The sequence below is a fragment of the Euleptes europaea genome, chromosome 11 (assembly GCF_029931775.1).
Source record: "Euleptes europaea isolate rEulEur1 chromosome 11, rEulEur1.hap1, whole genome shotgun sequence".
NCBI classification, from domain to species: Eukaryota; Metazoa; Chordata; class Lepidosauria; order Squamata; family Sphaerodactylidae; genus Euleptes; species Euleptes europaea.
The window spans coordinates 78786279-78813615 of record NC_079322.1 but is presented as its reverse complement, the minus strand read 5'-3'; the positions used below and the strand labels follow the sequence as shown (position 1 = coordinate 78813615).

The 27337-nt window shown below is 50.5% G+C and overlaps 1 protein-coding gene across 1 annotated transcript in view; it reads left to right on the top strand.

The window, feature by feature from the left end:
- SMARCC1 (SWI/SNF related, matrix associated, actin dependent regulator of chromatin subfamily c member 1) overlaps nucleotides 1–26342 on the top strand; it is a 92507-nt gene extending 66165 nt beyond the window's left edge. The window contains exons 21-28 of the mRNA XM_056857170.1: nucleotides 1032–1290; nucleotides 2292–2453; nucleotides 8189–8250; nucleotides 10768–10879; nucleotides 13150–13304; nucleotides 15333–15467; nucleotides 23038–23299; nucleotides 26044–26342. Coding sequence (XP_056713148.1) covers nucleotides 1032–1290; nucleotides 2292–2453; nucleotides 8189–8250; nucleotides 10768–10879; nucleotides 13150–13304; nucleotides 15333–15467; nucleotides 23038–23299; nucleotides 26044–26342 — 1446 coding nt within the window. The remainder of the gene's footprint in view (nucleotides 1–1031; nucleotides 1291–2291; nucleotides 2454–8188; nucleotides 8251–10767; nucleotides 10880–13149; nucleotides 13305–15332; nucleotides 15468–23037; nucleotides 23300–26043) is intronic.
- The last annotated feature ends 995 nt before the right edge of the window (nucleotides 26343–27337 follow it).

The window sequence follows — 27337 nt, the reverse complement described above, 5'->3', positions numbered from 1 at the left end:
CCTGGCTCCCACCGAGTGTTTATAGAAAGTAGGCGGGGCCAGGTGGGCCTTTTCCCCAATGGCCTCTGATTGGCCATTGAAGATTTGATTGGCTGTTCAGATTTTTTGGAACATTGCTTTGGCAGCAGCTGCCACCACAGCTCAAGGATCTTCACTGTGTGACTGAGGGGAATCTGTGGCAGGCATTTTGTGGTTGGCTCTGCCTGCTGTTGCAGTCATTTTGTGGTGGCGCCCACCATAGAAGAAGAGTTGGTTTTTATCTGCTGACTTTCTCTACCACTTAAAGGAGAATCAAACTGGCTTACAATCCCCTTCCCTTCCCCACAACAGACACCCTGTGAGGTAGGTGGGGCAGAGAGAGCTCTAAGAGAGCTGGGACTAGCCCAAGGTCACCCAGCTGGCTGCATGTGGAAAAGGGAATCAAACCTGGTTCTCCAGATTAGAGTCCACTGCTCCAAACCACCGCTCCTAACCACTACACCACGCTGTGAGAGGGCAACTTGCAAGAAAGCCATTGTCACATTTACTCTCTTAACCGAATGACCAGCCATAGGCGTGTTTCCGAAGGCCAAGGATTAATGATGGCTAACTGATTTCAGAACCCCAAGCTACAGACAGCAGGGGGCCTAAACTTCAAACACCCACTACTGAATATCGTCGAAGGCTTTCATGGTCAGAGTTCATTGGTTCTCGTAGGTTTTCCGGGCTGTGTAACCGTGGTCTTGGTATTTTCTTTCCTGACGTTTCGCCAGCAGCTGTGGCCGGCATCTCCAGAGGAGTAACACTGAAGGATAGTGACGTCTCTCCTGAAACGTCAGGAAAGAAAATACCAAGACCACGGTTACACAGCCCAGATAACCTACGAGAACCCACTACTGACCTCAGCAGGCTGAAATGCCGTGCTTCGATTATCTGAATAAGTGTTTAGTTTCTCTTCTGAAAACTGCGAAACTGCACACCGCAACTTCTGTAAGACCAGTGCCATTGGTATTGTGCCTCTCTTAAAATTTGCTTTCCCTTGCATTTCCTAGGCTTTGGAAATGTACAAAGACGACTGGAATAAAGTGTCGGAGCATGTCGGAAGCCGCACTCAAGACGAGTGCATTCTCCATTTCCTGAGACTGCCCATCGAGGATCCTTACTTGGAGAACTCAGATGCCTCCCTGGGCCCTCTGGCTTACCAGCCGGTGCCGTTCAGCCAGTCTGGAAACCCGGTGATGAGCACTGTCGCTTTTCTGGCGTCTGTTGTGGATCCCCGCGTGGCGTCTGCTGCAGCTAAAGCTGCCTTAGGTGTGCCGTCACCTTCTTATCCCCTTACAATCTTGTCTGAGAAGGTCTTAATTGTATACATCATGTGGGTTTGGGCCTAGAAAATCTAAGACTGTCTCATTGATTGAGCCATCAGAAAGAGGACTTGCCCAGAAAGACACGGGGAGCGGACCGAGTGAATGGCGTGCTCAGACTTTCCAAGCTGTTCACTCAACTTGAAGCTGGTTTTCATGCCTCCTTCGGTCTGTTGCCTCCTGACACTTACCGTCAATTGGTTAATGCTTGAAACCATTGCCCAAGCCAAGCCCCACTTAAATGCTATGAATTAATTTGTCATCGCAGTAGCTCAACCAAGAATTTCCAAAGGGCCTCGTATACCTATTATGAATGCTTCGAGTTCCGCTGTCATCTCCCAGTCTCGGTTATGCTTCCACACAGCTTTTCTTGAGAGACACCCAGGAAGATTTGTGTATAGAACAGCCCTTCTATTATTAACTGTTCTACGATATCTATATGTGAGAGATGAGCTGTTACGTTTTTGGTTAGTGTGCTTACGGTTAGTGATTTATGAGAGGAGGAGAACTTGGATTGGATTCTTCCTCTCTGGCATCGAATGCCGAACCCTCTTCAGTGTCTGGCAGTCGGCAGCCTCCCCTGCAATCTTGTACACCTGTCATGTTTCCTGATCAGTCACTTCGAAATTACCTTAATTTGAGATGTCTCCTGTCCAGGCCTTCCCTATTGCTTTCCTTGACAAGGTTCTGGGCCTTCCGTTCTGGATCCTCCGCCTGCCCTGACCCAACCTCTTCTCTCTTCCTGTGTTATCCCGTTCTCCCAGTCCTCTCTTTTGCCTTCTGCCCTCCCTTGTGAAATCCGTATTCAGCAAACGGGTAGCAACGCTTGGTTACTAAAATTTGCAATTTGATCATCCGGCAGAGACATCATGTAAAATTTTGCTGCATCACTGAGAACCCCCTCATCACTGCATACAGAGCCTTAAGTACCTTTTGCTTCTTTGACAGAGGAATTTTCCCGTGTCCGAGAGGAGGTGCCCCTGGAACTGGTTGAGGCCCATGTCAAGAAAGTGCAGGAGGCAGCCAGAGTCTCTGGAAAGCTGGACCCCACGTATGGGTTAGAGAGCAGCTGCATTGCCGGAACAGCTCCAGACGAGCCGGAAAAGCTCGGTAAGCCCCAGAGTTTGATGCCTCTGCCTGTTGGGTCTCTCTCTATTCCACTGTGACAAGCAAAGAACCATTGGTTTTCATTTACAATGCAGCAACATTTTTAGCATGTCTGGGGAGAAAAAGGACAAAGACTGGAGCGGTGGATTCTGATCTGGAGAACCAGGTTTGATTCCCCACTCCCCCACATGAGTGGTGGAGGCTAATCTGGTGAACTGGATTTGTTTCTCTACTCCTCCACATGAAGCCAGCTGAGTGACCTTGGGCTAGTCACACTCTCTCAGCCCCACCTACCTCACAGGGTGACTATTGTGGGGAGGGGAAGGGAAGGTGATTGTCAGCCGGATTGATTCTCCCTTAAGTGGTAGAGAAAGTCGGCATATAAAAAACAACTCTTCTTCTTTAAAGGTAAAAATGAGCACGTTGAATTGGGCTTGGGGTGGATTGGTAGCCAGCGCTGTTGCCGTAGTATCAGGGTCACGTCCTCCCTATAGCTGGCCCCGACCAGCCGTCTAGCCGCAGCGTTCTGCACTAGCTGCAGTTTCTGAACACCTGTTGCATCCGTGATAGCAAATGTGTTTCTACCACCCGCTGTCCCAGTCTTAGCAAACAGGCGTCTCAGTCACACCGCAGTACTGTCAAACACGGACACGTCAACTAAGACCTTGGGGCTTCCCAACCTTCTTAATGGTGCTTCTCATTCATTACTGCTTGAATGTCAGGAGATCACCTGGGGTGGTAAGTAGAGCCTCAGCTCACGGGTGATGATTAAGGTTCCTTAAACTGTGTGTGGTAGTCATATCTGTGAATTGCTGGTGAACAGCTGGTGATGATGAACATGATACGCCCCCACCAGAGAGCATTGTGCTCACTGAATGCCAATGTACTGGTTGTCCCTGGACCCAGAAGCGTCCGGCTGTCCTGGGCCAGGGCTTTGTCAGCCCCGGCCCCAGCCTGGTGGAACCCCCTCTCTAGTGAGACCACGGCCCTGCAGGATTTAACACAGTTCCGCAGGGCCTGCAAGACCGAGATGTTCTGCCAGGCCTACGGTTGAGGGCAGCAACGGTTTCCATCATGTCCGGCCTCCCTCCCCCCTTCTTTTTTCTTTCTTTGATCCATCAGACACTTAGGGGGCTTGGATTGCTTCTCTCTGCTGGCTCTGGTCCTGTGGGCAGACACCGAGCACCTACTGTTTTAGATTTTGAATTAATATTTTAATGGGACTGAATTTTTGTGATTTTACTGGATGTACTATTGTTTTAATTGATGTAACCCGCTGTGAGCCCGGCCTTGGCCAGGAATGGAGGCCAGGCTAGAAGTTTAAATACAAAAAAGTAGTAAATATTTCGCTGGGGTTAAATGAGCAGCACCATATCCATTGGTGCTGCCCCGCCATATCCATTGGTCTTGCCTTGACTTGCCGCGTGTAATTTGACGGCCTGCAGTCCTTTGAGGGTGCAGGCAAGAAAGTCTTTCCTGCTTCTGCTTTTAGCTGGAGATTTCAGGGGGTTTGGAGCCGGGGCCTTCTGCAGTTGCTTGACCAGTACTTGACCACTTATGGCCCCTCAGCTTAACATGGCTTGGGCTACTGAATGGAAAATAGGCTCCAAAAATCCCATAGCTCGGGACTGCTTGATTAGCCTGAGGCAAGAGGAAAGGGACAGGACACAGAGCTGCCAGGTAAATAAGCTTAACCTGGTTCATGCTGGATGCTGATCTCTTTTACCCACCGATACAGACTGCAGAGCCTTTACCAGAACAAGTGAATATGAACGAGAGAGAGAGAGCAAATTTATTTTATCATTAAAACAAGTGGGTAGCCCACAGAACTTGCCATGGAGCGAGGTGGCGAGTGGACTCTCCTGCTCCTCCTCATGCTGTCTCTTCTTTCCATCCTCCCCTCCCTCCTACTGCTCTGTGTCCCCACCCCCACCCCACCTGCTGTTTTGGTCCTGGCCTTGCTTCTTCCTCCTTTCCCCTCCAGGCAGCCCCTGCAGCTGCACCCATTTCCCTGCTTCCTTTGTTCTCTTCAGGTCCCGTCTCTCCCCTTTTACTCCACCTTTATTTCCCCCCCCCCCTCTGTCGACTAGGGCTTCACTCCTCCCCCACCCCCAGATCTTCATCTTAGGGATGCCTGCCCACTCCCTCCCCCTCCACATGAACACATGAAGCTACCTTCTACTGAATCAGACGCTTGGTCCATCAAAGTCAGTATTGTCTACTGAGACCGGCAGTGGCTCTCCAGAGTCTCAGGCTGAGGTCTTTCACATCACCTACTTGCCTAGTCCCTTTACCTGGAGATGCTGGGGATAGAACCTGGGACCTTCTGCATGTTAAGCAGATGCTCTACCATTGAGCCACGGCCCCTCACTCCAATTCTCCTCAAGCTTCCAAATGAAACTGGCAGCCATTTTGGGTTATCCAGGCAGCCACAAAGAACATTGTGAGGATGTCTGGGGTTGGTGAAGCAATCCAAAACGGTCGCCAAGATCTCAACCTTTTAAAACATTCATGTTTTGTCACCTCCATTTTTAAAAAGGGGGGATTCTGTTAAGCTTGGGGTAGTCTTGGGTTTGTAGAAACATCTTCTTTGTACATCGCTGCATAGTGTGGATTTTTTGACTTGCGACCGAGGGGCATGTTCAGAGTTAGGTATATGATTTGCTTGTTAGTGTGATTTGTATTGATCTGTGGTTTAATGGAATAAATTAGTGCAGTAGCAGAGGGGGGTGTCCCATTGTGGTTGAACTGGGGTCAGTCCACAGCCTGCAGTGCCTTCTCTTTAGAACGTCTGTTCGCTGTGGGGCGGGCAAGGTGGTGAGCCTGTGTTTGTTGGGGGAGGTGTGCAGAAGTGCCGCAGCAGAGCTACACTTAAGCCTCACTTCACACTTCACAAAGGATGTGGACAGAATGGAGCGGGTGCAGAGGAGAGCGACAGGGATGATCAGGGGCCTGGAGACCAAGCCTTATGAGGAAAGGCTGAGGGAGTTGGGAATGTTCAGTCTGGAGAAGAGGAGGTTGAGTGGGGACAGGATTGCTCTCATTAAGTATAGGAAGGACTGTCACTTAAGAACGTAAGGAAAGCCCTGCTGGATCAGACCCAGGCCCATCAAGTCCAGCAGGCTGTTCACACAGTGGCCAACCAGGGGCCTCCAGGAAGCCCACAAACAAGACGACTGCAGCAGCCCTTAGAGGAGGGCAGGGAGCTGTTCCTGTTGGCAGCAGAGGATAGGACTTGCAATAATGGGTTTAAATCGCGGGCGGAAATAATGGGTTTAAGTCACGGGCAGAAAGGTACTGGCTGAATATCAGGAAAAAAATTTTTTTACAGTCAGAGTTGTTCGACAGTGGAATCAGCTGCCTAGGGAGGCGGTGAGCTCCCCCCTCTCTGGCAGTCTTTAAGCAGAGGCTGGACAAACACTTGTCCGGGATGGTCTAGGGCTAGGCTGATACTGCATTAAGCAGGGGGTTGGACTAGATGGCCTATGGCCCCTTCCAGATCTATGATTCTATGATAAGCGCTTCGGCTGCCTTAAGTATCGGTATGTCTAGAACAGATGTGTGGCCCTGGGGAGCAAAAAACACTTTTCCTGCTGACCCTAATAGTACTGTACCTGAGACATAAGACTGTGCTCTAAAGGCTTTTAAGGCTCCAAATGGCCAGTGTGGTGTAGTGGTTAAAGTGTTGGACTAGGATCTGGGAAACCCAGGTTCAAATCCCCACTCCGCCGTGGAATCTTTTGGGCAACCTTGAGCCCGTCACATGCTTTCAGCCTAACCTACCTCACAGGGCTGCTGTGAGGATAAAATGGAGAGGAGAGGAGAATGATGTAAGCTACTTTGGGTCTCGATTGTGGAGAAAAGCGGGATATAAACAAAGTGAATTGGTGCCAGGGTACCTTAAGACCGCCTCCTGCCATACTGTCCAGCCTGCCAGTAAAGATCCGCCTCTCGAGCCCTCCTCTCTGTGCCCCCTGCCTTCAGAGAGGGGGGCAACTAGAGGGGGGGCATTTTCTGTGATGGCACCTAGCCCTCTCCCTTGAAATTCACCTGGCATCTGCTTTATTTTCTTTTAGGAACCAGGCTGAAACACATATTTCTACCCAGGTTTCTAATTAGGGGGTTTATCTTACCAGCTTTTTAATGATTTGCTTCTGTTTGATGGATAGTTTTTGTGCTATTTATGCCCAATGGCTTGTTTGTAACGGCTCGTTTTTAATATAGTGACGTGGTTTTAATTGTAAACTACCTTCAGCAGGACTCTCGAGGCAGCACAGAGATATCAAATAAATAGAAAATAACAGATTGTTTGTGGCGTGTGAAATGAAGCCAGCCCAGGAGCTGCTTATAATTGGTGTGTGAGTCTTGACCTGCGGCAGCCCCTGTGTTTGCTCGGTGGGCCTGCTTTTGAGCTGTGCGGTGGAGCTGTGAGGGGCAGCGTGGACCAAGGGTCGTGTTTCATTTGACGCTTTTTGTTGTCCAAGTGTGCAGGTACATTTTGCTGAAAATGTGAAGGATGAGTGGGAAGGGGCTTCACAGGTGAAGACGAGATTGTTCGGGTATGGGCCACCGTTTTGGATCAGCTGGCTCCTTTTCTTCTTAAGGGCGGGTATCAGCTCCAGATCTCGGGAGTGACACAGCCAGGAGTGAGAGGAGGAGAAAGCAAAATGGGGTGGGGGGAGACAACAGACATGGGTAGACAGGCTCCAGGTGGAGTGGGTGCAGAGCAGCCCTCTTGGAGGAAGAGAGAGCCAGCCGAGGACTGTAGCAAAGGGCAGCTGGCTGGCGAAGCTGCAGAAGTGAAGGAATCAGGGAAGGTTCTGACAGCGCTTTAAAAGGCCAAGGGGAAGGACCGCTTGAGCATGGCATCACCCTTGGGAGGCAGGGTTCCCCTTTGGGTGTTTTGCCTAGGTAGGGCTCCAATGCCTCACAGGCTTCTTCTTGGACGATACTTCTATTTTCCGATAGGCATAACATGAGGCCTTCGGTGTCCGGGAGCACAGAGGGGCCCTAACTAAAGATGGCTTCCTTGAGCTCCCCGCTAACAAGTGTCTTGGCTGTGAGTTGTTCTTCTAATTGATCGCTGCGAGGGTTTTATATATCTAATTAACTTATTTTACAGCCTGCGTGGAGGTGTTGAGTGGCAATTACTTAGGACTGTTTACCGTGTGCCAAGATGTTCGATCTTGGGCCTATAAATTAGGGCAATTAAGGAAATGTGCATAAATGCACTTAATTTGCTTAAACTATTCTCATTGCCAGATCTGGGGTTTTGCATCCAAGCCTCTTAAGTCTGCCTTCCAACAGAAGCAGAACTCTGATGCCTCAGAAGAAAAAATTTCAAATCCCTGTAGCTTATACTATGGCTTCCAGGAAGCTAATGTTTAGGGGCTCATGGAAGGGGGCTTTCCAGTGTTGTAGAAAGGTATTGCTGTGCTCCACAAGTTGCTTTTTGCTTAAGATAATGGGACAAATCCATCAGGGACTTATTTGAAAGCCCTGTGGAAACCAGCATGGTGGAGCTATCCTAGAAGAGCTCCCAGTGGATTGGCCCACTGGAGGGGAAAGTTAGTATCTGGAGAGAGTCATGTATATGGGTATATGTATATCTCAGAACATGATGCTGGGTGCGAGAGCTGAAAAAATCCGGGTCAAAACCCATCAGTCCTACGGTGGCGTATCATTCCTTTTGCCGCGTGATCTGCTTTGCATTTAATGTTTGGTATTCTATCTTGCAGATGGGCCTGAAGAAGAAAAAATGGAAACAGAGACCGATGGGACGCCGGCAGAAAAAGTTAAGGTCTGATAACTTCAGATACGGTTATGCAAGAATAGCCATGGCACAATATGACTGTGTGTCCTTTATAACTGCTGCTGAGCTCCCAGATGTGGGGCGCCAGTGCACTTCTTTCTTCTCCAGGCCCCAGATAACATGGCTGGGGAAAGGCAGGGGGTTGTTGTGCGTGCCGCAGGGCCCGGGAACTGTCGAGAGTGCTTGGTGTCCTGGTGTGTTCTGGCATGGACGGAGTGAAGCAAGCTGCCATTCCTCTTGGGCAGGGGTGGGGAACCTTTTTCCTGCCAAGGGCCATTTGCACATTTATAACATCATTTGGGGGCCATACCAGGTGTAGATCTCCAAGTGGGGGGGAGAGGCTAGGGTTGCCAGGTCTCCGGCCACCACCTGGTGGTTGGCAACCCCAGGGGAGGCCACGCAGAGAAAGCCTGGAGGGCTCCCCCAGTCCCCCCCTCCCAGGCGGGAGGGCAGCCAGTGGTGGGCTTGAGAAAACGAGGCGCCCGCAGTCAATCGGCAAGGGAGGAAGGGAGGGAAGGAAGGAAAACAGAGAGAGGAAAAGTGAGAGAGGGAGAAAAAAATGAAAAGAGGGGGAGAAAGAAAAGGACAGAGGAAGACAGACAAAGAAAGAGAGGGAGAGAGAAAAGCCTCCCCCACACACACACACACACACCTGCCGGCCCCACGCAACCGGGCCCCAGGCTCCATGCCCTCCCCCAGAGTCCACAAAAGGCCCCCTGAAGCCCAATCAGCTCCTGCGCACGTGCTCTGCCGCCGGGAGCCACGGGCCTCTTTCCCACCTCTCCCTCTTGCTGCTCAACAGCCGACAGGCAGTGAGAGGGGCTTACAGTGTGCCCCGGCATTCCTGCATGCTGCGGCAATAGGGGGCAGCCTTGGGGGAAGGGTCCCTCCCCCTCCTCTCACCGACCAACGGCAGTTGGCGAGAGGAGGTCCAAAGGGCGCTGCAGCGCCCCTGCAAGCCGTGGCCCCAGGAACACCCTCGGGGAGGGCCGTCCTGCGCCGTGCCTCCGCGGCAGGGCCCCGGAGTACCGAGGGCCACAAAAATTGTCCTTGTGGTCTGTATGCAGCCCCCGGGCCTGAGGTTCCCCATCCCTGCTCTTGGGCCTCTAATGTGCTGGCCACGGCAGGATTTCAGGGAGTGTTCCTGAGGGCAGCAAATGGGAAGGAGAGGAAGTGTCCCTGTAGGGTTTCCTCAGGACCTTTGGGAAATAATGGGAGTGACTGGGCACAACCAGTTCAGTTGTGGATTTCAGCTTGGCCACTTTGGAAAAGAGCATTAAATATTCCCTGCCTTACCTTCTCCTTCCAGCAAGGAAGGACGGCCATTACAGGTGGCTCTGTCGCAGTTGCCCTGCCTTGCAGATTACCTCCGACTGAGAACAAAACTGATAGAAGAAGAGGGGCAAGAGTCTGAGTGTCCATCCCACCCCCACCCCCGGTCCTGGAGGCTTCTCCTTTCAGGATCCTGATCTGCTTAGGGCTGGTCCAGTTACGTCCCTGCAACCAGCCCGTCTCTTTGAGGGTGAGGGAACTGTGCTGACCCAGGAGCACTAAAGACGAGGGTTGAATTCTGACCGCTGTCCTTGCACTGGACTTCTCGTTTTCTGAAGATGCCCTGTGCTCACCAGCCCTCCCTCTTTCACCTCTAAAAGAGTGGGGAATCCCCAGCTAAGCTGCCCCATTCCATTCTGTGAGGGATTCTAGATCCATTCTTCTAATTTCAGTCCCCAAGATTTAAATGGTAACTTGTGCTGATTTTACTCCCTTGCTTTATTACTGGGCCCTTTTAGTTGTAGTTTAGTTGAAAAACAAGGCAGGATAAAAATTCTCCAAGTGAAGACGATGCCAGGAGTGTGAAAATGCCTGTTCCAATCTGTCCTAGGAGGGTCGCAAGCCATTTTCTGCCAGCCCACAGGCTGTGTGCTGAAAGCCATAAGGTTGGACCTTTGGTCATTTAATTCCACCTTGTTTTGCTCATTATACTTCAAGGCTAGTTTATGTCTTTGGATGAGTGGCACAGTTTGTCTTGTGCCGGAATGAATTTGGTGTATTTTCATTCATTGTTTTGGTCAGTGGCTTGGACAATTGACCATCTGAACTGAACAATGGCATTCACTCTGAGGCCGTTCTCTTCTGGTCTGCGCAGTGAAAGCCGCCAGGCTGGGCTTTCCAAAGAGATCAAAATGGGGTCCAGCTGGCATCACTCTCTTTTTCGCTAAAATCAGCTGCCATTTGCATCTCTAGCAATTAAAAAGTTGGGGGTTTCTTGTGCATCGATGTCCTTTGTTTTCTTGTGCTGCTGTAGCATACCTCCATGGTTACTTGCTGCTACTTTATCTGTTGGAAGTAAACCATTAACTGATTGTCAGTTGGAACCTTTAAGAAAAGATACTAAGGGAACCTTAAAATTTCATAATCTCTGATGCATCTCTTTGGGGTGACACTGAGAAACATGCCAACATTTGAAGGATTGTTTCTGTTTCATTCTCCTTTTGTAAATTCTAGGTTGAAAACAAAGGGGAGAGTGAAATGGATGGAAACAAGGTACTGGAAGGAGAAGAGGAGAGACACGCAGAAAAGGAGCAAGATGGTGAAGTCCCTCTGGATCCCAAACCAGGTAGGGAATGCGGCTTCACCCTCCTCACATTGGGGAGGCGCTGTGGCTCCGTGGTAGAACATCTGCTTGGCATGCAGAAGGCCTCAGGTTCAGTCCCTGGCAGCATCTCCAATTAAAGGGACTTGGCAAGTAGGTGATGTGAAAGACCTCTATCTGAGACCCTGGAATGCTGCCGCCGGTTAGAGTAGACAGTACTGACTTTGATGGACCAATGGTCTGATTCAGTATAAGGCAGCTTCATGTGTTGCCTCTAAAAGGCTCTCCGTTGTGCTCGGACTGTCCCCTAAATTTAGCTGTTATCGGCGTTTCGCCCTTCTTGGAGCTTGGCCTGCTTCAGAGCACAGCACTAAATATTCAGGCTTCGTCTCGCAACCTGGCTGAGCCGCTAAATCTTGATTTGCTATCCTTTCATGCTTCATTTTGGAACTCTTTTCATCTTGGTTGTGTACTCTGGTTGATGGAAGCTGAGCTAAACCAGTCCAGGCTTATGTAAATGGAACCTGCTCGTTCTGTATTGCTAAGCCATTGGTTCAGCCCTAATCCAAAAGAATAGGTGAGCGGGGTGTCCTCTGTTGCCTTCCATGCTTCCAAGTCAAGGGGCAACTTGTTATGTGTCTTACAGTTTTCTGCAGTTTAGATATGTGAAGGAGCAGGCCCGATCCTGAGAGCTTGGAAAAGGCATGTGGCCATGCCAGGTCTCTGCCCAGCATTGCCTTCCCTTACTCCCAGGGGGTAAATCAATCTGTCTCTCCCTCTCCCCCCCACCCCCCGGCAGTAACTGCCACCAACAACAAATTCCCCGCTAGATAGATTTGCACTCTGTATCGACATTGCCATTTAGAAGGTCCACCTAGTTGTTGCATCTTGTGCTTCACTTGCACCGGCTAGCGTGGGAACGATCAATCGCATTCAGAATTGTGAGCTGTCAGGCTCAAGAGATGGCAAGCTGACTTGCTGCCCCTCCCCTTTCCGGCTGTTTGGACAGCAAGGCCAAGCAGGCATGGTGCGTTTTACAGTTCAGGCACCCAGCATTCAAAGCGTAACAAAGTTTAATAAAAACAAAAAGTAGATGTGGTTTATTGAAGCATCAGGCTGAACAAGTTACAAATAAAAGGTGCAAACACGGGGTCCTATGAACCCTCAATTCAATACTTATCCTAACAGATGTTGAATTGGGACAGTCTAGTAGCCCATTAAGGTGGTGAGCTCTCCTTCCCTGGAGGTTTTTAAGCAGAGACTAGATGGCCATCTGTCAGCAGTGCTGATTCTATGACCTTAGGCAGTTCATGAGAGGCAGACCATGAGAAGGAGGGCACCTTGGCCAACTTCTGGGCATGGAGTAGGGGTCACTGGGTGTGTGGCGGGGAGGTAGTTTTGAAATTCCTGCATTGTGCAGGGGGTTGGACTAGATGACCCTGGTGGTCCATTCTAACACATGATTCTATGATTAAGATGTAACATTTAAAGTCCATCATTACTTTAGTTCGCAGAGTTGGGACCTCCCATTGTCCCTTGACATGTGGTTAAGATGGAGTCCCTCATGTCCTGAGAGTTTATAATATCCTTTTTCAGAGCCCACATTTCCTCACAAGATACTTGGATATTTTTCTGTGCTTTGGAATAATTTTGCCTGTGGGTATTTGAATAACTAATATTGTCTATGTAATGGGTTGCGCTTCGGAGGAAGGTACCACACTTACCTGAGTGGAGTGGCAAGGCACAACCTATTGGTATTTTGGGAGGGGGGGTTAGTACTGAGGTAGAGGAGTGGGAAGAAAGTGCAATAGCAAACCGCTTGCTGAAAATACACTGCGGCTGTGACCGCTAGTAAGAAGACGAGGGAGATGGTCAGGTGATAAATTCGCAAGGACAGGAAGAGAGCGCAACAAAGGCACCCTGTGAGTTGCCATGCAGAAACACGCCCCTGGAAGGGACGATAGACGTTAGGAGGCCAAAGTCTCTTATTTTCTCAATTGATAGGGAACGTTTTTTAACAGATGCACGGCACTATATTCCCTTTTAGAGTGAAGGCAGAGCAACTCACAAGGTGTTTGTTTCCTCAGCTGTTCTAACAAGGGCTTGCGAGTTGATAAGCAGTTAATGTAAGGAAGGGGTGAATTAGTTGAGGGTGGTTTTGTTTCTGACCCTCTTTTATGCTAGAAGTTGAGTGTCCCCTCCCCCCCCCCCCCGATCATGAGGTTGGTGTCATGACAACTGCGGCGGTGACCAAGGGGGGGACGTATGAGGCTAACTGGAAGCATTTTGTTTAGATGAGAGGGAAGTGGAAGAGAACAAGGAGAACCTTGATGTGGGCAAAGACAAGGAGAGCGATGCTGGGAAGAAGAGAGCAGAGCACGAAATCTCTGAAGGGAATGTCGCAACTGCCGCAGCTGCCGCTTTGGCTTCGGCCGCCACCAAAGCCAAGGTTTGTCGCGTGCGGATTTTCTGCTCCATCTGATTTCCGGTGCTGTTCTGGGAGTGTCTGTCAAACAACACCGTTGTTTCAAAGCGCTGGGTCTCTCCCCCGCCTTTCTAGAGCCTCAAAATGCGTGGCTTGTGCTCCTCAGCTTCAGCTGGACCGGTGTCGCTGTCAAATGAAATTTTGTTTCCTGGTGAATGGTTCAAGGCTGCTATTGTAGGCTTACTGAAAGGCACACTGAGGAATCCCTTCCCAAAAGTTTGTCAGCTTCTTTCAGAATGTGATGCGCTGTTTCTTTTGATGATTAAATCTCAGGAGTCAAGCCAAGCATTCCTTCCTCACAAGCCCATTCACATTCCCGTGAGAGATGGCTTTTGCATTCTGGTGGCACCATAGCAGTAGCTTGCAAAGCCTTGTGCGGAACATCCTAGATGGGAGAGGTTTCCGCTCCGTTTTCCTAATTTCTGTGCTTCACCACTGGCCACAAAATGGCCATTCCTTTAAGCCCCTTTCTTATTTTCCTCTCAAATGGTTCTGAAGCTAGTTCAGAGATCTCTTTTGCTAAACACCAGCATGCTTCACTCACCCCCTTTCTGATGTTTGTATTGGCCTCGGGCTGCAGGCTCAATGTTGGGGCAGAAACCACCCTGCTGGGCAGCTAAGGCCCCAGCCGTGTGCAGCAAGTGAGTCTGACCGTGTTGTTGGCTCTCCTGTTCCCACACTCAATGGTAGAGCGCCTGATAGTCCATCTCCTGCCATGTTACTTCACAAAGGGGTCCTGTCTGATGTGCCCCTGGGGATAGCAAGACTGTCCTTAGCCTGCCCAGGAGGTCTGTTACGATTTCTCACCTTGCCTCCTTCCCAGATTTTCTCTTGGGTTTCTTTCTCAAAGGTGCTGTGGAGGAGCTCCCTTTCACGCCGGCTCTCTGCTTCACGCAGCTCTCCGCTTGGTCTGGGAGGACTTCTTTATACCCTCCAGGGTGCCACTGCCCTGCCCCTTCCAGGTCAACTGTTGTGTCTCTGGCCACACCCAAGCTTTATAACAACCTTGTGAGGTAGGCTAGGCACATGTGACTGGCCCAAGGTCCCCCAGCAAGCTTCCATGGCAGAGTGAGGATTCGAACATGGGTCTCACAGGTCCTAGTCCGAAACTCCAACCACTACACCACGCTGTCTCTTGCAGTCTTGGGGAAGAGGAGAGCCTTCCCCCTCCACCTAAGCCCCCTTCTTCCCCCCAGGTAAAGATAGAAGGGGTCCAGCCAATGCTGTTGTTTAGACTTCTATAATGACTGGTGCTCATGAACTCATAGAAGAAGGGGTCGTATCCTGCCATTTGGGCCTTCATGCTCCAAAGCAGAACAGAAATGTGCCCAAAAAATGTAAAGTAGTTATGTCTTTCAGCAAGCCCCTGCGGTACAAGTATTTTATGTGTTTTTTAACACCCCAATACTATCAAATCAGAGTAAAGGAGGTTTTCAGAGGTCCCAGTCATAACTGTCTTGAACTATCTGCTGACAGAAGTGATTCTCTTTGCAGCACAGTAGAATAAACAAGTTTATTACATTAGTGGAAATCCAATTTTCATTCTTGTTGCAGACCGTTGTAATAAGCTCCATTTTGAACTAGTTCTGTTCTTCCAAATTTGGTTATCTAGTTGCTGATGGATCGGTACTCTAGGCCAGCAGTGAATGAAAATCCATCAGTGGTTACTTTGGCCCTCAGAAGTTTTTAGATGAATCGGCCTTCCACGCAAATGCTGCAAACCACATAAATTAGTTAAGCCTAGGCTTGTTACTGGCACCCTAATGCTCTGGCCACTTCACATTTTCAGAAGACTGCAAAGTAAAATCAGATGTATCAAATAAGACTGTAGAAAACAGAGAAGGATTACTGTTGTTGAACTCTAGTGGGGGGAGAGAAGAGGGAATGCTGTGTGCAAATGGGGAGGAAAGCTAAGGCCACCTGGCATTCTGTTTGTGCTGCAAAACCTCTGATTGTGTAGCCTGTTTGTAAAAATGCCGGTGTCTTTTTCAGCATCTAGCAGCAGTTGAGGAGAGGAAGATCAAGTCCTTGGTTGCCCTCTTGGTGGAAACACAAATGAAGAAACTAGAGATCAAACTCCGTCATTTTGAGGAGCTGGAAACGATCATGGACCGAGAAAAAGAGGCGGTAAGAACAGGAAGCGGCAGTTACCTAAGTACATGCTCAGCGTGGCCTTGCTGAGGAGGCTTCGGAGAGCATGGCTGTCTCTCTCTGCGTGCATTGCTTTTTGAGGGCTCCGTGCATTTCAGCTGCTCATCAGTGTCAAAGGATTTGGCTTTTCTTCTGACACAAATGCTAGGGAACTGTTTGTTATGTACCACCAACCTGCTGTCTCCTCTGCTCAGAATCTCTCCTTCACTGAGCGATAACTTCTCGTCTTTAGATCACACTCATTAGTACAGCCCCTTTTGGATAAGATGTGGGCAATTTTAAGACACAAGTGTTTGCTTGTGTGTTTATACAATGGTTTCTTAAACCAGTCATGCATGTGTGTTTTCTGTTCTCTGCTTGGGACACACAGCAAGTGTACATGCTTGTATTGGAGATTGTGGACAGAGGATACTACTTCAGTTGTCTCAGAATGGAGTTTGCTGCTTGGCTTCTCCATGGTCCAGTTCCTTCTTCACATGGGTTCTGAGCTCCCTGGGTGTATCTACAACAACCTTAAGCCCATTCTGAACTGTTTTAACTAATCATTCCCGCAAGGATCTCTTTTCAATTGCAGTTTTGTGAGTTCCAGGATGTATCTAGTAGAGATTTCTAGCCACTCTGACGAAACTAACTTTCAAAAGCAAGCCGGAACAGGTTTCAGAAAGATGTCTGGGCTTGGATTTTATTGAGGCTGCAAGACAGTGTAAATAGAGGTGGCAGCCACAGGGTTAGTCAGTGGGTGGCATGGTTGGGCATCCTCTGGACCACCCAACTGCTCTTTTCAAGTCTTGACACTTCCTGGAGGCCGGGCACTGCACCGCCTCTGAAGGGGGAGGTCTGTGGCCACCTGCTGCTCCCAACTATGAGATTTGCTTATTTTATTTAAATATATCTGTTCTGCCCTTTCCACCACCCACAATGGCTGGAGATAGGCAAATTCCCTCCAGCTTGCTGTGAAGTCCAGTGTGGACAAACCAAACTTTTTGAGGATCATTTATAAAAAAACGTTTTTGATCCGAACTGGAAACAAAACTCTTGAGTGCTTGGGATACCACGACACACCCAGGGATGTCCTCAGGGGCGCCGTGGACTTCTAGTTGGGATTTGTCTTGTGGAGTGTCACAGGGTTCCGTTCTCAAACCCATGCTCTTCTGTACACATATGAGGGTGCTGAATGAGATCGTCTGGAGCTTTGGGGTGTGTGGTGTTATAAAGGTGACACCCAGCTCTATATTTTGTTATCTGAGCCTCTAGGTGAGTCAGTCTTGGTTCTGAAAGTGCTCGGAGACTGTAGTCGTGTCTAAGGCAGGACAAACTGAAGCTGAATCCAGGCCAGAGGCAATGCCGTTGGGGGAGGCTGATATTCTGGGGGGATTGGATCCACTTGTTTTGAATGGAGTGGCATTGGCTTTTGCAGAGCCAGTTGAAAGCTTGGTGGTCCTGGACACAACCTGGCTGTTTGAAAAGCAGGGTGGTGCAGTGGCCAGGTGTGCCCTCTGTCGCCTGCGTCTGGTTTGCCAACTCTCTCATTTCTTAGACTTAGCATATGTGGCATCTCCGATATGTGCTTTTGTGACCGTGCAGTTGGACTACTGTAATTGGCTGTACATGGGGCTGCCCTTGCAGTTGAAGACAGCCCAGAGACGGCAGCTGGTCCAGAATCCAGCTGCCCAACTGTCGTCAGGGCAGCTCCCAGGGGTTCTGCCTTCCCCATTCTATCCTCACAAAGAAGGCTACGTTGAGAGTGAATGGCTGGCCCAAGATAGGCCCATGAGCTTCATGGCACAGTGGGGATTTGAACCCAGGTCTGCCAAATCCTAAAATGACTCTCTAGCCCAAGATTCCCCAGTGTGGTGCCCGTGAGCGCCATAGCACCTGCCAACACTTTTCCTGGTGCCCACCAGGTGTTTTTAGGAAGTGGGTGGGAGTCTGGGTGTTGGCAGAAGACATGCGGGTTCAGATTTCCCACATTGCTGCCACTCTTGACCTCAGCTGGTAGAAAACTGTGTGGATGTGTGTGGGGGGGGTGTTTTCCACGTAAAAGCTTTGCAGCTGCTGAACCAGTTTGAACACCCAAGATATGCAGTTTGAATTCTCTTTGAGCCTGGAATATTGGAGAGGTATGTGTGTACTAAGTGTCCTCAAGTCGCTTCCAACTCATGGCGACCCTATGAATCAACGTCCTCCAAAATGTCCTAACTATGACAGCCTTGCTCAGATCTTGCAAATTGAGGGCTGCGGCTTCCTTTATAGAGTCCATCCATCTCTTGTTGGGACTTCCTCTTTTATGCTGCCCTCAACTTTTCCTAGCATGACTTTTTCCTAGCAAGGAGAGGTATACTTCAGCGAAAAGCTGCTTGTTCAAAGAAAGAGCCAGTGTGGTTTAGTGGTTAGAGTGTGGGGATTGGGATCTGGGAGACCCAGGTTCGAATCCCCACTTCTGCCATGGAAGTTCGCTGAGTGACCTTGGGCCAGTCAAACTCTCTCGGCCTAACCCACCTCACAGGATTGTTGTGAGGATACAGTGGAAGAGGAGAATGAGGTCAGCCACTTTGGGTCCCCATTGAGGAGAAAGGTGGGGGTTTAAATGAAGTAAATAAATAAATCCAGATGTGCCCCATGGCATGGAGCTGCCTGGTCTGAGGCAGTGTGTGGCATCCTTGGAAAGCTTGAAGAGGGGAGTGGATGTGTTCATAGAGAGGGCTATTCATGGCTACTAGTCAAAATGGCTACTAGTCATGTTGCTAACCTATTCTCTCCAGTATCCAAGGAGTAGGCCTATTATATTTGGTGCTATGGAACGCAGGCAGGATTCTGCTGCTGCAGTCATCTTGTTTGTGGGCTTCCTAGAGGCACCTAGTTGGCCACTGTGTGAACAGATGGACCTTGGTCTGATCCATCAGGGCTTTTCTTATGTTCTCTCCAGGATCAGAGGAGCATGCCTATTATCTTAGGTGCCGTGGAACACAGGCAGGATGGTGCTGCTGCAGCCGTCTTGCTTGTGGGCTTCTGGGAGGCCCCTGGTTGGCCACTGTGTGAACAGACTGCTGGGCTGGATGGACCTTGGTCTGATCCAGCAGGACCTTTCTTATGTTCTTAACCTACTTCCTTATGAGAGGCAGATTTGGCCAAGGGGCAGGTTGAATAGGTGTCTGTATTTATGGGCAGAAGGCAGCCTTGGTACTGACACGCCCCGTCTCCAGTTCTGTTGAAAGACAAGAGCACTGGAACACCTCCCGGCCGTCTGCAGCCAGCTCTGATGAAGTGTCTTGCAAGAAATGAACCCACGTGTGTGTGTGGGGGGGGGGGCTCTTGGTTGGCCGCAAGCCGGCAGCAGCAGCTTCTCCTCCTCGGAGATTCTGCCAGGCCTGTCTGTGCCCCCCCTCCCCGCGTGCAGGCATTCCCCACTGCTGATTGGCAGAGAAGGAAGGGCTGTTGCTAAGGGGCAGATGCTCCACGAATTCCCTTAGCCACGTTGCGGAAAGACCTCTTTTCACCTGGCTTTTCAGGCACCGGGCTGTTCCCCCTTCTAAAAAAATTGCATGCGTCCCTCCAGAAAGCAGCTGACCGCTAAAAAACACGGCCTTTGTCCTTTGTCGCTAAAAAACACGGCCTTTGTCCTTTGTCGCTGGCCTTTGGCGGTTCCCGCTTCCTCAGTGCCAGGGAAGGGGGAGCGGAGGAGGGGGGCTGACAGGTTCGTGCCAAACATGTAAATGGGAGCCATTTTAGTGCTGTCGGCCCTAATTGTGCTCAAGGAAGGGCTGTCGGAATCGCATCCTTCTAGATCCAGAGTGCAGCTGATGATGACGTGGGGAGATTTGGGCTTTGGACGATGTGTGGCATTTTGACATGTGCCGAGAGATGTGAAGGCCCAGGAAAAAATGGGGGGGGGGAGGTTTTTCTGTGTGTTTTTTTTTCCTCTGAGGCCTTTCCCCCCAGTTTTTCCAGTGAAATCATCAGAAATTTCGGAGAGTGCTAAAAATAGCTCCCGTGAAATATTTTCTCTTTTTGAATGAGTGAAATGCTTTTAGAGCCACGGTGGGCATGCTGTAGAAATATATAGCTCTTAAATCCAAGATGCGTTTCCGCACCTAGGAGGACACCTCATCTTCATGAGGGGAGCACGCAGGCCTTTCGTGGCTTCTCAGCTGCTGCAGGCCTTTCATGTCCTTAGTGGTTGAGCATCTGCTTGGCATGCAGAAGGTCCCAGGTTCAACCCCCGGCATCTCCAGTTAAAGGGACTAGGCAAAAGGGTGACGGGAAAGAAATCCCTTGGCCTCCTGGGGGATGCTGCCTCGGAGTTCAGCTGTGAGCCGAGTCTGGTCACTCTGAGGGCGCTGGGGTCGAAGGGGAAGGGAAGGCTCCTGCCACGGAAGTCTGCCTCAGCAGCGCGGCTTCGTCTCTCCTCCAGCAAATCTGCAGGGAGTCAAGACGTTTTAACTTTCAAATCCTTTTTCAGCCATGCACTGTTACCCCACTGGCAAATCTTTGGAAATGTGTGAAATCAGTCAGGGACAAAGGAAAGAGGATCAGTGTAACTGAACGCATGGTACTGATTGTATGCTAAAGCAGCCCCCCAAAAGTGCCGTGTGATGGTTGTGAGCTCCATTCCATCTGGGGTCCCAGAACAAGCCTGTCCTTTGTGGCTGAGGCCAGCTGTGGTGGAGTAGGTTGTTTTGTTTTTTAAAAGGGGGTGGGCCGGTGCTGCCGAGAGGACACAACATTCAGCTTCCAGCAAACCATCACAACGGGGAGACTGATAGGACCAGAATTCAGAGGGGTTTCTTCGCTGGGGCCAGACCGGCTGCCAAGCCACGCCAAGGGGGGCCTGGGTACCCAAATAGATAAAGGAGGCCGGGTTCTTTCTTCATTATTTATTTTCGTTGCCCATCTCAAGAAGGCTGTCCCTTAAAGCTGCCAAAGGTGTGGGAACGGGCAGCCAAAGCAGTCAAGGGTTTGAAGCTCCCTTCCCACGCGGACAGGCTAAAGCGCTCGGGCTTTTCTAAATTTAGAAAAAAAGACAACTAAGGGGGGGACAGGTATATAAAAGTATGCATGTGGAGAAAAGCAGAGAATGCTCTCTTTCCTGGCACAACTGGGTCACTCGGTGCAATTGGTGGGCGGTAGATTCAGAGCAGGCGAACAAGAGAGAGAGAGAGAGAGAGAGAGCTTCACGCCTGGAATTAGTTCATGCCACTATGTGCAGGGGTGGCCCATTGACACAGATCGTTCGAAAGGGAGATCAATCCATTTCAAGGCCTAGCAATAACTACTAGCCCTGATGGCTAAATGGGACCTCCAGCTGCAGATTCCTGGAGATTTGGGGGTAAAGCTTGGGGAGGGCAGAGTTTGGAAAGCAATAGGACCTCAGCAGGGTACAGTGCCCTAGAGCCCACTCTTCAAAGCAGCCATTTTCTCCGATGGAACTCATCTCTGTTGTTTGGAGAGTAACTGCAATTGCTGGAGGTCTCCAGGCCCCACCTGGAGATTGGCAACCCTCAGGCTGCAGTAGGGTCTTCAACAGCAGCTGGGTTGCCTCTTGATACGATGCTGGCCTAGATTGGCCTTTCATTTGTTCCAGCAGGTCCAGCTGGAAGGTGCTGAGAGAGACAGAAAGAGCTGTCCATGTGACAGGTCTTCGGAAGCAAGAATTGTAGTCGGCACTCAGGAGTTATGAACTCCTTCTAGCCCAGTCAACCACTGCTGGTTTTTTAACAGCAGGGATCCTGTTTTGACTTGAGCAAGGGCTGAAGGGGCAATAGAATCATAGAGTTGGAAGGGACCACCAGAGTCATCTAGTCCAACCCCCTGCACAATGCAGGAAATTCACAACTACCTCTCTCCCCACACCCCCAGTAACCCTTATTCCGTGCCCAGAAGATGGCCAAGATATGCCTTCCCTCTCATGCCTAAGGTCATACAATCAGCATTGCTGACAGATGGCCATCTAGCCTCTGCTTAAAAACCTCCAGGGAAGGAGAGCTCACCACCTCCCGAGGAAGCCTGTTCCACCAAGGAACCGCTCTAACCGTTAGGAAATTCTTCCTATTGTCTAGACGGTAGTATCCCTCCCCACACTGACACAGCCTCTGGCCCAGAACCGAGTCGGAAGCCATGGCCTCTTCAACCCCTTCTTCTGCGCTGTGAACAACTGAGTCCTGAGCTGAGCTTGAGGTGCTTTCGCACATTTGCCAGTGTGTTGGTTCACATGTGGGAAGGAGCAGCTGAGACGCTTAGAGCGCTCCCCTTGTCGAAACCTCATTGGCTCTGCTGTGTGCCCCGGGGAGTGGGCAGGGTGAAGACAGAGCTTGACAGAAAGCACCTGAGGCTTCATAATGGGGCCGAGTGATCTTGCTGTCGGAGTATGGAAATGTCCCAGGGCTCGGGGCATCTCTTGGGGCCACCCTCTCATCCTCTGCTCTGTGTATGTTGTACATCAGTAAAAGTGAATCTGTCCCTGACCCAGGAGCTCATATTTTGCAGTCTATCTTTAACCAAGTCCTGTGAGGAAAAGTTGAAGGAGCTGGGTATGTTTAGCCTGAAGAGGAGAAGACTGAGAGGGGATATGAGAATCATCTTCAAGTACTTGAAGGGCTGTCATAGAGAGGAGGGTGCAGAATTGTTTTCTGTTGCCCCAGAAGGTCGGACCAGAACCAACAGGTTGAAATTAAATCAAACGTGTTTCCGTCTAGACATTAGGAAGAATTGTCTAACAGTTAGAGCTGTTCCTCAGTGGAACAGGCTTCCTCAGGAGGTGGTAAGCTCTCCTTCCCTGGAGGTTTTTAAGCAGAGGCTAGTTGGCCATCTGTCAGCAATGCTGATTCTATGGCCTTAGGCAGATCATGAGAGGGAGGGCATATCTTGGCCATCTTCTGGGCACAGAATAAGGGTTACTGGGGGTGTGGGGAGAGAGGTAGTTGTGAATTTCCTGCATTGGGTAGGGGGTTGGACTAGATGACTCTGGTGGTCCCTTCCAACTCTATGATTCTATTGCCCCTTCAGCCCTTGCTCAAGTCAAAACAGGATCCCTGCTGTTAAAAAATCCAGCGGTGGGTCTTTCCACATCTCTCCCCTGCTTTCTTTACGGACTCTTGCTCCAAGGGGAGGGGTGAACCACCCCAAATGGGGTGCCTCGAATGGCAGTCGCTTGCTGAGAAATCAAGAGTTTCCTTCTAGACATTTTCTGACAGTTAGAGTGGTTCCTCAGTAAAACAGAGGTTTTTAAGCAGAGGCTAGATGGCCATCTGTCAGCAATGCTGATTCTATGATCTTAAGCAGATGATGAGAGGGAGGGCATCTTGGCCATCTTCTGGGCATGGAGTAGGGGTCACTGGGGGTGTGGGGGGAGGTAGTTGTGAATTTCCTGCATTGTGCAGGGGGTTGGACTAGATGACCCTGGTGACCCCTTCCAACTCTGTGAGTCTGTGATTCTATGATCCAGACATTTGCTGGGAGCATCTGTTGGAAGGAAGGCCTGGGAGGGCTTTATGGCTCCATTTCAGTGTATATGTTATGGCATGAATCCACTCTCTCCTTCTCCTTGTAGCTGGAGCAGCAGAGGCAGCAGCTGCTGACTGAGCGCCAGAACTTCCACATGGAGCAGCTGAAGTATGCGGAGCTGCGCGCCCGCCAGCAGCTGGAGCAGCAGCAGCACAGCCAGAACGCCCAGCAGTCCCACCAGCACTCCAGCGGCCCGGGCATGAACCCTCTGGGGACCTCTGGACACCCGGGCCTGATGCCACCCCAGCAGCCTCCTCCATATCCCATGATGCACCACCAGATGCCCCCTCCTCACCCCTCACAGCCAGGTAAGGGCCGGAAGTCAGGCATGGTGGAAACGGGGCCAAGACAGAGTCCTGGCAGAACACAGATGAAAGGAAGTTATTTCTTCACACAACGCAATGTAAAATTGTGGAACTCCCTGCCCCAGGATGTGGTGATGGCTGCCAACTTGGAAGGCTTGAAGAGGGGAGTGGGCATGTTCATGGAGGAGAGGGCTATTCATGGCTACTAGTTAAAAGGGGTACTAGTCATGATGCATGCCTGTTCTCTCCAGGATCAGAGGAGCATGCCCATTATATTAGGTGCTGTGGAACGCGGGCAGGATGGTGCTGCTGTAGTCGTCTTGCTTGTGGGCTTCCTAGAGGCACCTGGTTGGTCACTGTGTGAACAGACTGCTGAACTTGATGGGCCTTGGTCTGATCCAGCATGGTCTTTCTTATGTTCTTAACACTGAAATTCAGGACTCAGAGGACTGAGGAACGTAATGATGTCAGTTTGGATCCAGTGAATGGAGCAAAAACAAGAGCCAGCATGGTGTAGTGGTTAAGAGTGTTGGACTAGTATCTGGGAGATCCGGGTTTGAATCCTCACTCGTGCCCTGGAAGCTTGCCGGGCAACCTCGGGTCAGTCACACACTCACAGCCTAACCTACCTCACAGATAGTTTCAGGAGAGGGTGTGGAGGGCCCGTGTTGTTCTGCAGTAGAAGAGCTTGATTTGAGTCTGGTGGCACCTTAGAGCCAAACAAGATTTTCAGGGTTTGAGCTGTCAAGAGTCAGAGTTCCCTTCGTCAGATACGAGCGGGAAGGGAGATCTGAGTCTTTTCATCCCAGTCTGAAGGTAGGTTGTTGTTAGGATTTTTTTTAAATACTTTTATTTGTGTATATATAGGGATACAGAAAAGAAAAAAGGGAGGGAATGGGGGAAAGAAGAAAAATATATAAGAGTTTACAAGAATAGCAGCATGTCTGTGCCCAAATTTCAACATAATAATACTTAATTGCCCCCATCACCGACATCAAACTTGTCTTAATAATATGTTCCTCTGGTTCTCCTTGGCTGCAGTTTCAGCAAAACCTCTAGCAGAACTAATTAACACTCAAGTGACAGTGTAGTCAGGAAAAGTATCCTGAACAGCTTTCAAGGAGAGGTCCACAGTTGACCCAAAGGCCAAGTGATCTTTCTTGCAGGGTTTAGACAGAGAATGCTGGAAAGTGGGTTGTGTGTCAAAAGCTCCAGTCAGAGGCAGGTTGGACTTAGCTTTAACTGGCTGGCTACAGGACTGTCCCCCTTACAGCCGCGTCAGTTCTATGCTGTGCGTGCTTTCAGAGTCACCTGGGAGGCCACAAAGCAGAACTTCTGTTTAAACATCACTAAGAAGAATTCCATGGACGCTGTCACTGCGGTCAAAAAAGAGAAGAGGAAGAAGAGCTGGTTTTTATATGCTGACTTTCTCGACCACTTAAGGAAGACTAAAACCAGCTTACAATAACCTTCCCTTCCCCTCCCCACAACACACCCTGTGAGGTAGGTGGGGATGAGAGAGCTCTAAGAGAACTGTGACTAGCCCAAGTCACCCAGCTGGCTTCATGTGGAGGAATGGGGAAACCAACCCGGTTCTCCAGGTCAGAGTCCACCGCTCCAAACCACCGCTCTTAACCGCTACACCATGCTGGCTCTCCAGTGTGGCCCAGCTGCCGTGGTGGTGCAGAAGGGTCTCCAAAAACACGTTCCTCTGTCATGGTTCTCTGCAATGGCTGTTCGATTCCACACCATCTGGATCTGAGCTGGTGCTCCTCCGATGGCTGCTTTGTCCTGCTGCCTTTCTTGACGGTCGCTCGCCTCAGCCCTCCAGCAAGCGCAGAACCGGATCCTGTGCGGTGCCGCTTCCTTGCAACTGCTTGTGGGTCCATGGCTATCTTGTGTCTTGTCATTGAGCTCCCGAAAAAACTGCTGCAGCTGGCTTCCAGGGGGATTTTTGCAGAGGGCAGCTTGTAGGGGTGTCAGCAAGTCACAGGGCAAGTGCCTCAGTGGAAGAGCATCTGCTCTGCATGCCAAAGGCCCCAGGTTCAGTCCCTGGCATCTCCAGTTAAAGGACCTGGCAGTAGGTGATGGGAAAGACCTCTTCCCAAGACCCTGGAGAGTCACTGCTAGTCTGAGTAGACTAGGGGTCCCCAACACCTTTTCTGGCACCCGCCAAATGGTTTTGGAAGTGGGTGAGGCCAGGTAGGGTTTTTGCCCAGCAAGGCTTCTGACTGACTATTGGAGATTTGATTGGCTGTGCAGATTTTTAAAAAACGCTGCTTTGGTAGCAGCTGCCGCCGCAGCACAAGTTTCTGCACTGTGTGGCTGAAGTTAAGCTGTGGTGATCATTTTGTGGCTGGCTCCTCCTCCTGCGGCAGCCATTTTGTTGCTGCGGCCACCATGCCGTGTCAGAATTCATAGTGTGCCCAAAGGGTCCAAAAGGTTAGGGACCCCTGGAGTAGCCAATATTGACCTTGATGGCCCAGTGATCTGATTCAATATAGGCCAGCTTCATGTGTGTTCCTGTGAACTCGTGGTGGCCATCCTCGGATAGACCTGCCTGTTGAGGGTAGTGAATGAGACGGTCTCGAGGAAAAAGGCAGGGAGTGCGCTGATCCCACTTGACCTTTGTGATGGCAGGGTGGTAAGGGTTGCCCGGCTTTTGCCCGGATTCCCAGCAGCCATTGTCCAACAGTCTTTCCTTGCCTCTTTGTGTCAGATAAAAAGCAGCCCTGTTAATTCAGCAGAGCGTGAAGAGATGTACGAAGCTGAGCGCTGTTTAAGTGACTGGTGGGGCTGGGAAGCTGCTCCGAATAAAGAGACCAAAGGGGCCCATAAAACATTTATTGGCCAAGAAAACAAAGAAGAGCCCTGGTTTATAGTCCTCTCCAGTTCTGCAGGCAACCAGAATATAGGGCCTCAGGCTCTGAGCCATTTCTCCTATCCGGCTTTCTGCAAGCACTGGAGAGTAAAGCGGCCAGGCGGCTGGCTGGTTGGGCAGTACCTCGATGAGCGCATTTTCAGGATTCCCGTCCAGGTGGTCTGAACCAGAGCAAAGCTCACTGCCTTAAACAGTGAAGTGCTGGGGGTGTGGGCTCTGGCTGCTGGGTGGGAGGAGTGGGTAATCAAACCTGGTTCTCCAGATCAGACTCCACTGCTCCAAACCACCGCTCTTAACCACGACACCACGCTGGCTCGCTTTGAGTGGTGAGGGGGACTATGAAGAATGGCTCCAAGTAGGGCATCTGACCTTGGCCTTCAGGAGACCATCAGGAAAGCTATCATTCTCCTGGGCTTGCCAGGCATGTTTCAAGAGTCTGGGCTTGCAGCTTTTGACTCTGCGTGCTCCAAGATGTACCCCCCCCCAATCCTCAGCAGTGTTGCAAGGGATCCTGCGATACCCTTCAGCGAGTGTGGAGTGCAGCCATTAGGGGGTGCAAAATGGCTTTTGCCCAGCCTGTCTCCTATCCTGGGTAGCAAGTTCGGATGGTGTCTCTTAGCCTTACGATAACCCGTTGAAAGCTGCCCATGCAGGGAATAAAACCAACCAAAAAAGACCCCTTTCTGTCTTAGTGACAGAGGGTGTCAGGCAGGGGGCATCAGTTCTCCTGCAGACCCCAAGAGGTGTTTTAATAGCAGTGATCTATGCAGGCTTTTCCTGTCACTTGAAGCCAAGCAAGCAAGTTTCCACACTTGGTAACTCCTGGCAGTGATGCTTTATTTAACAGGCATGAATATTTGAAGGTGGGCAGGGCAGTCTCGGCAGGTCACTTGGCCTGCTTGCTGCCGCCGCCACTTCTCCTTGGCAGAATACCACAGCCTGCCGCGTGAGGTCGAGAAGAGGAGGTTCCTGAGCCGCCAGCGGCTCATGGTCCTGTCCTGTGGGTGGGGTGGGGCGCAGAGATCAGCATGGCCACCCCGTAACTGGCAGAGAATGGAATGGCGGGGGTGAAGAGGCTCAGGGTTGAAGACTCCCTGCAAAGTGTGCCGTTGCTCTTAATTATTCAGCACCGGGCCAGTGATTCTCTGCATCTAATGGGG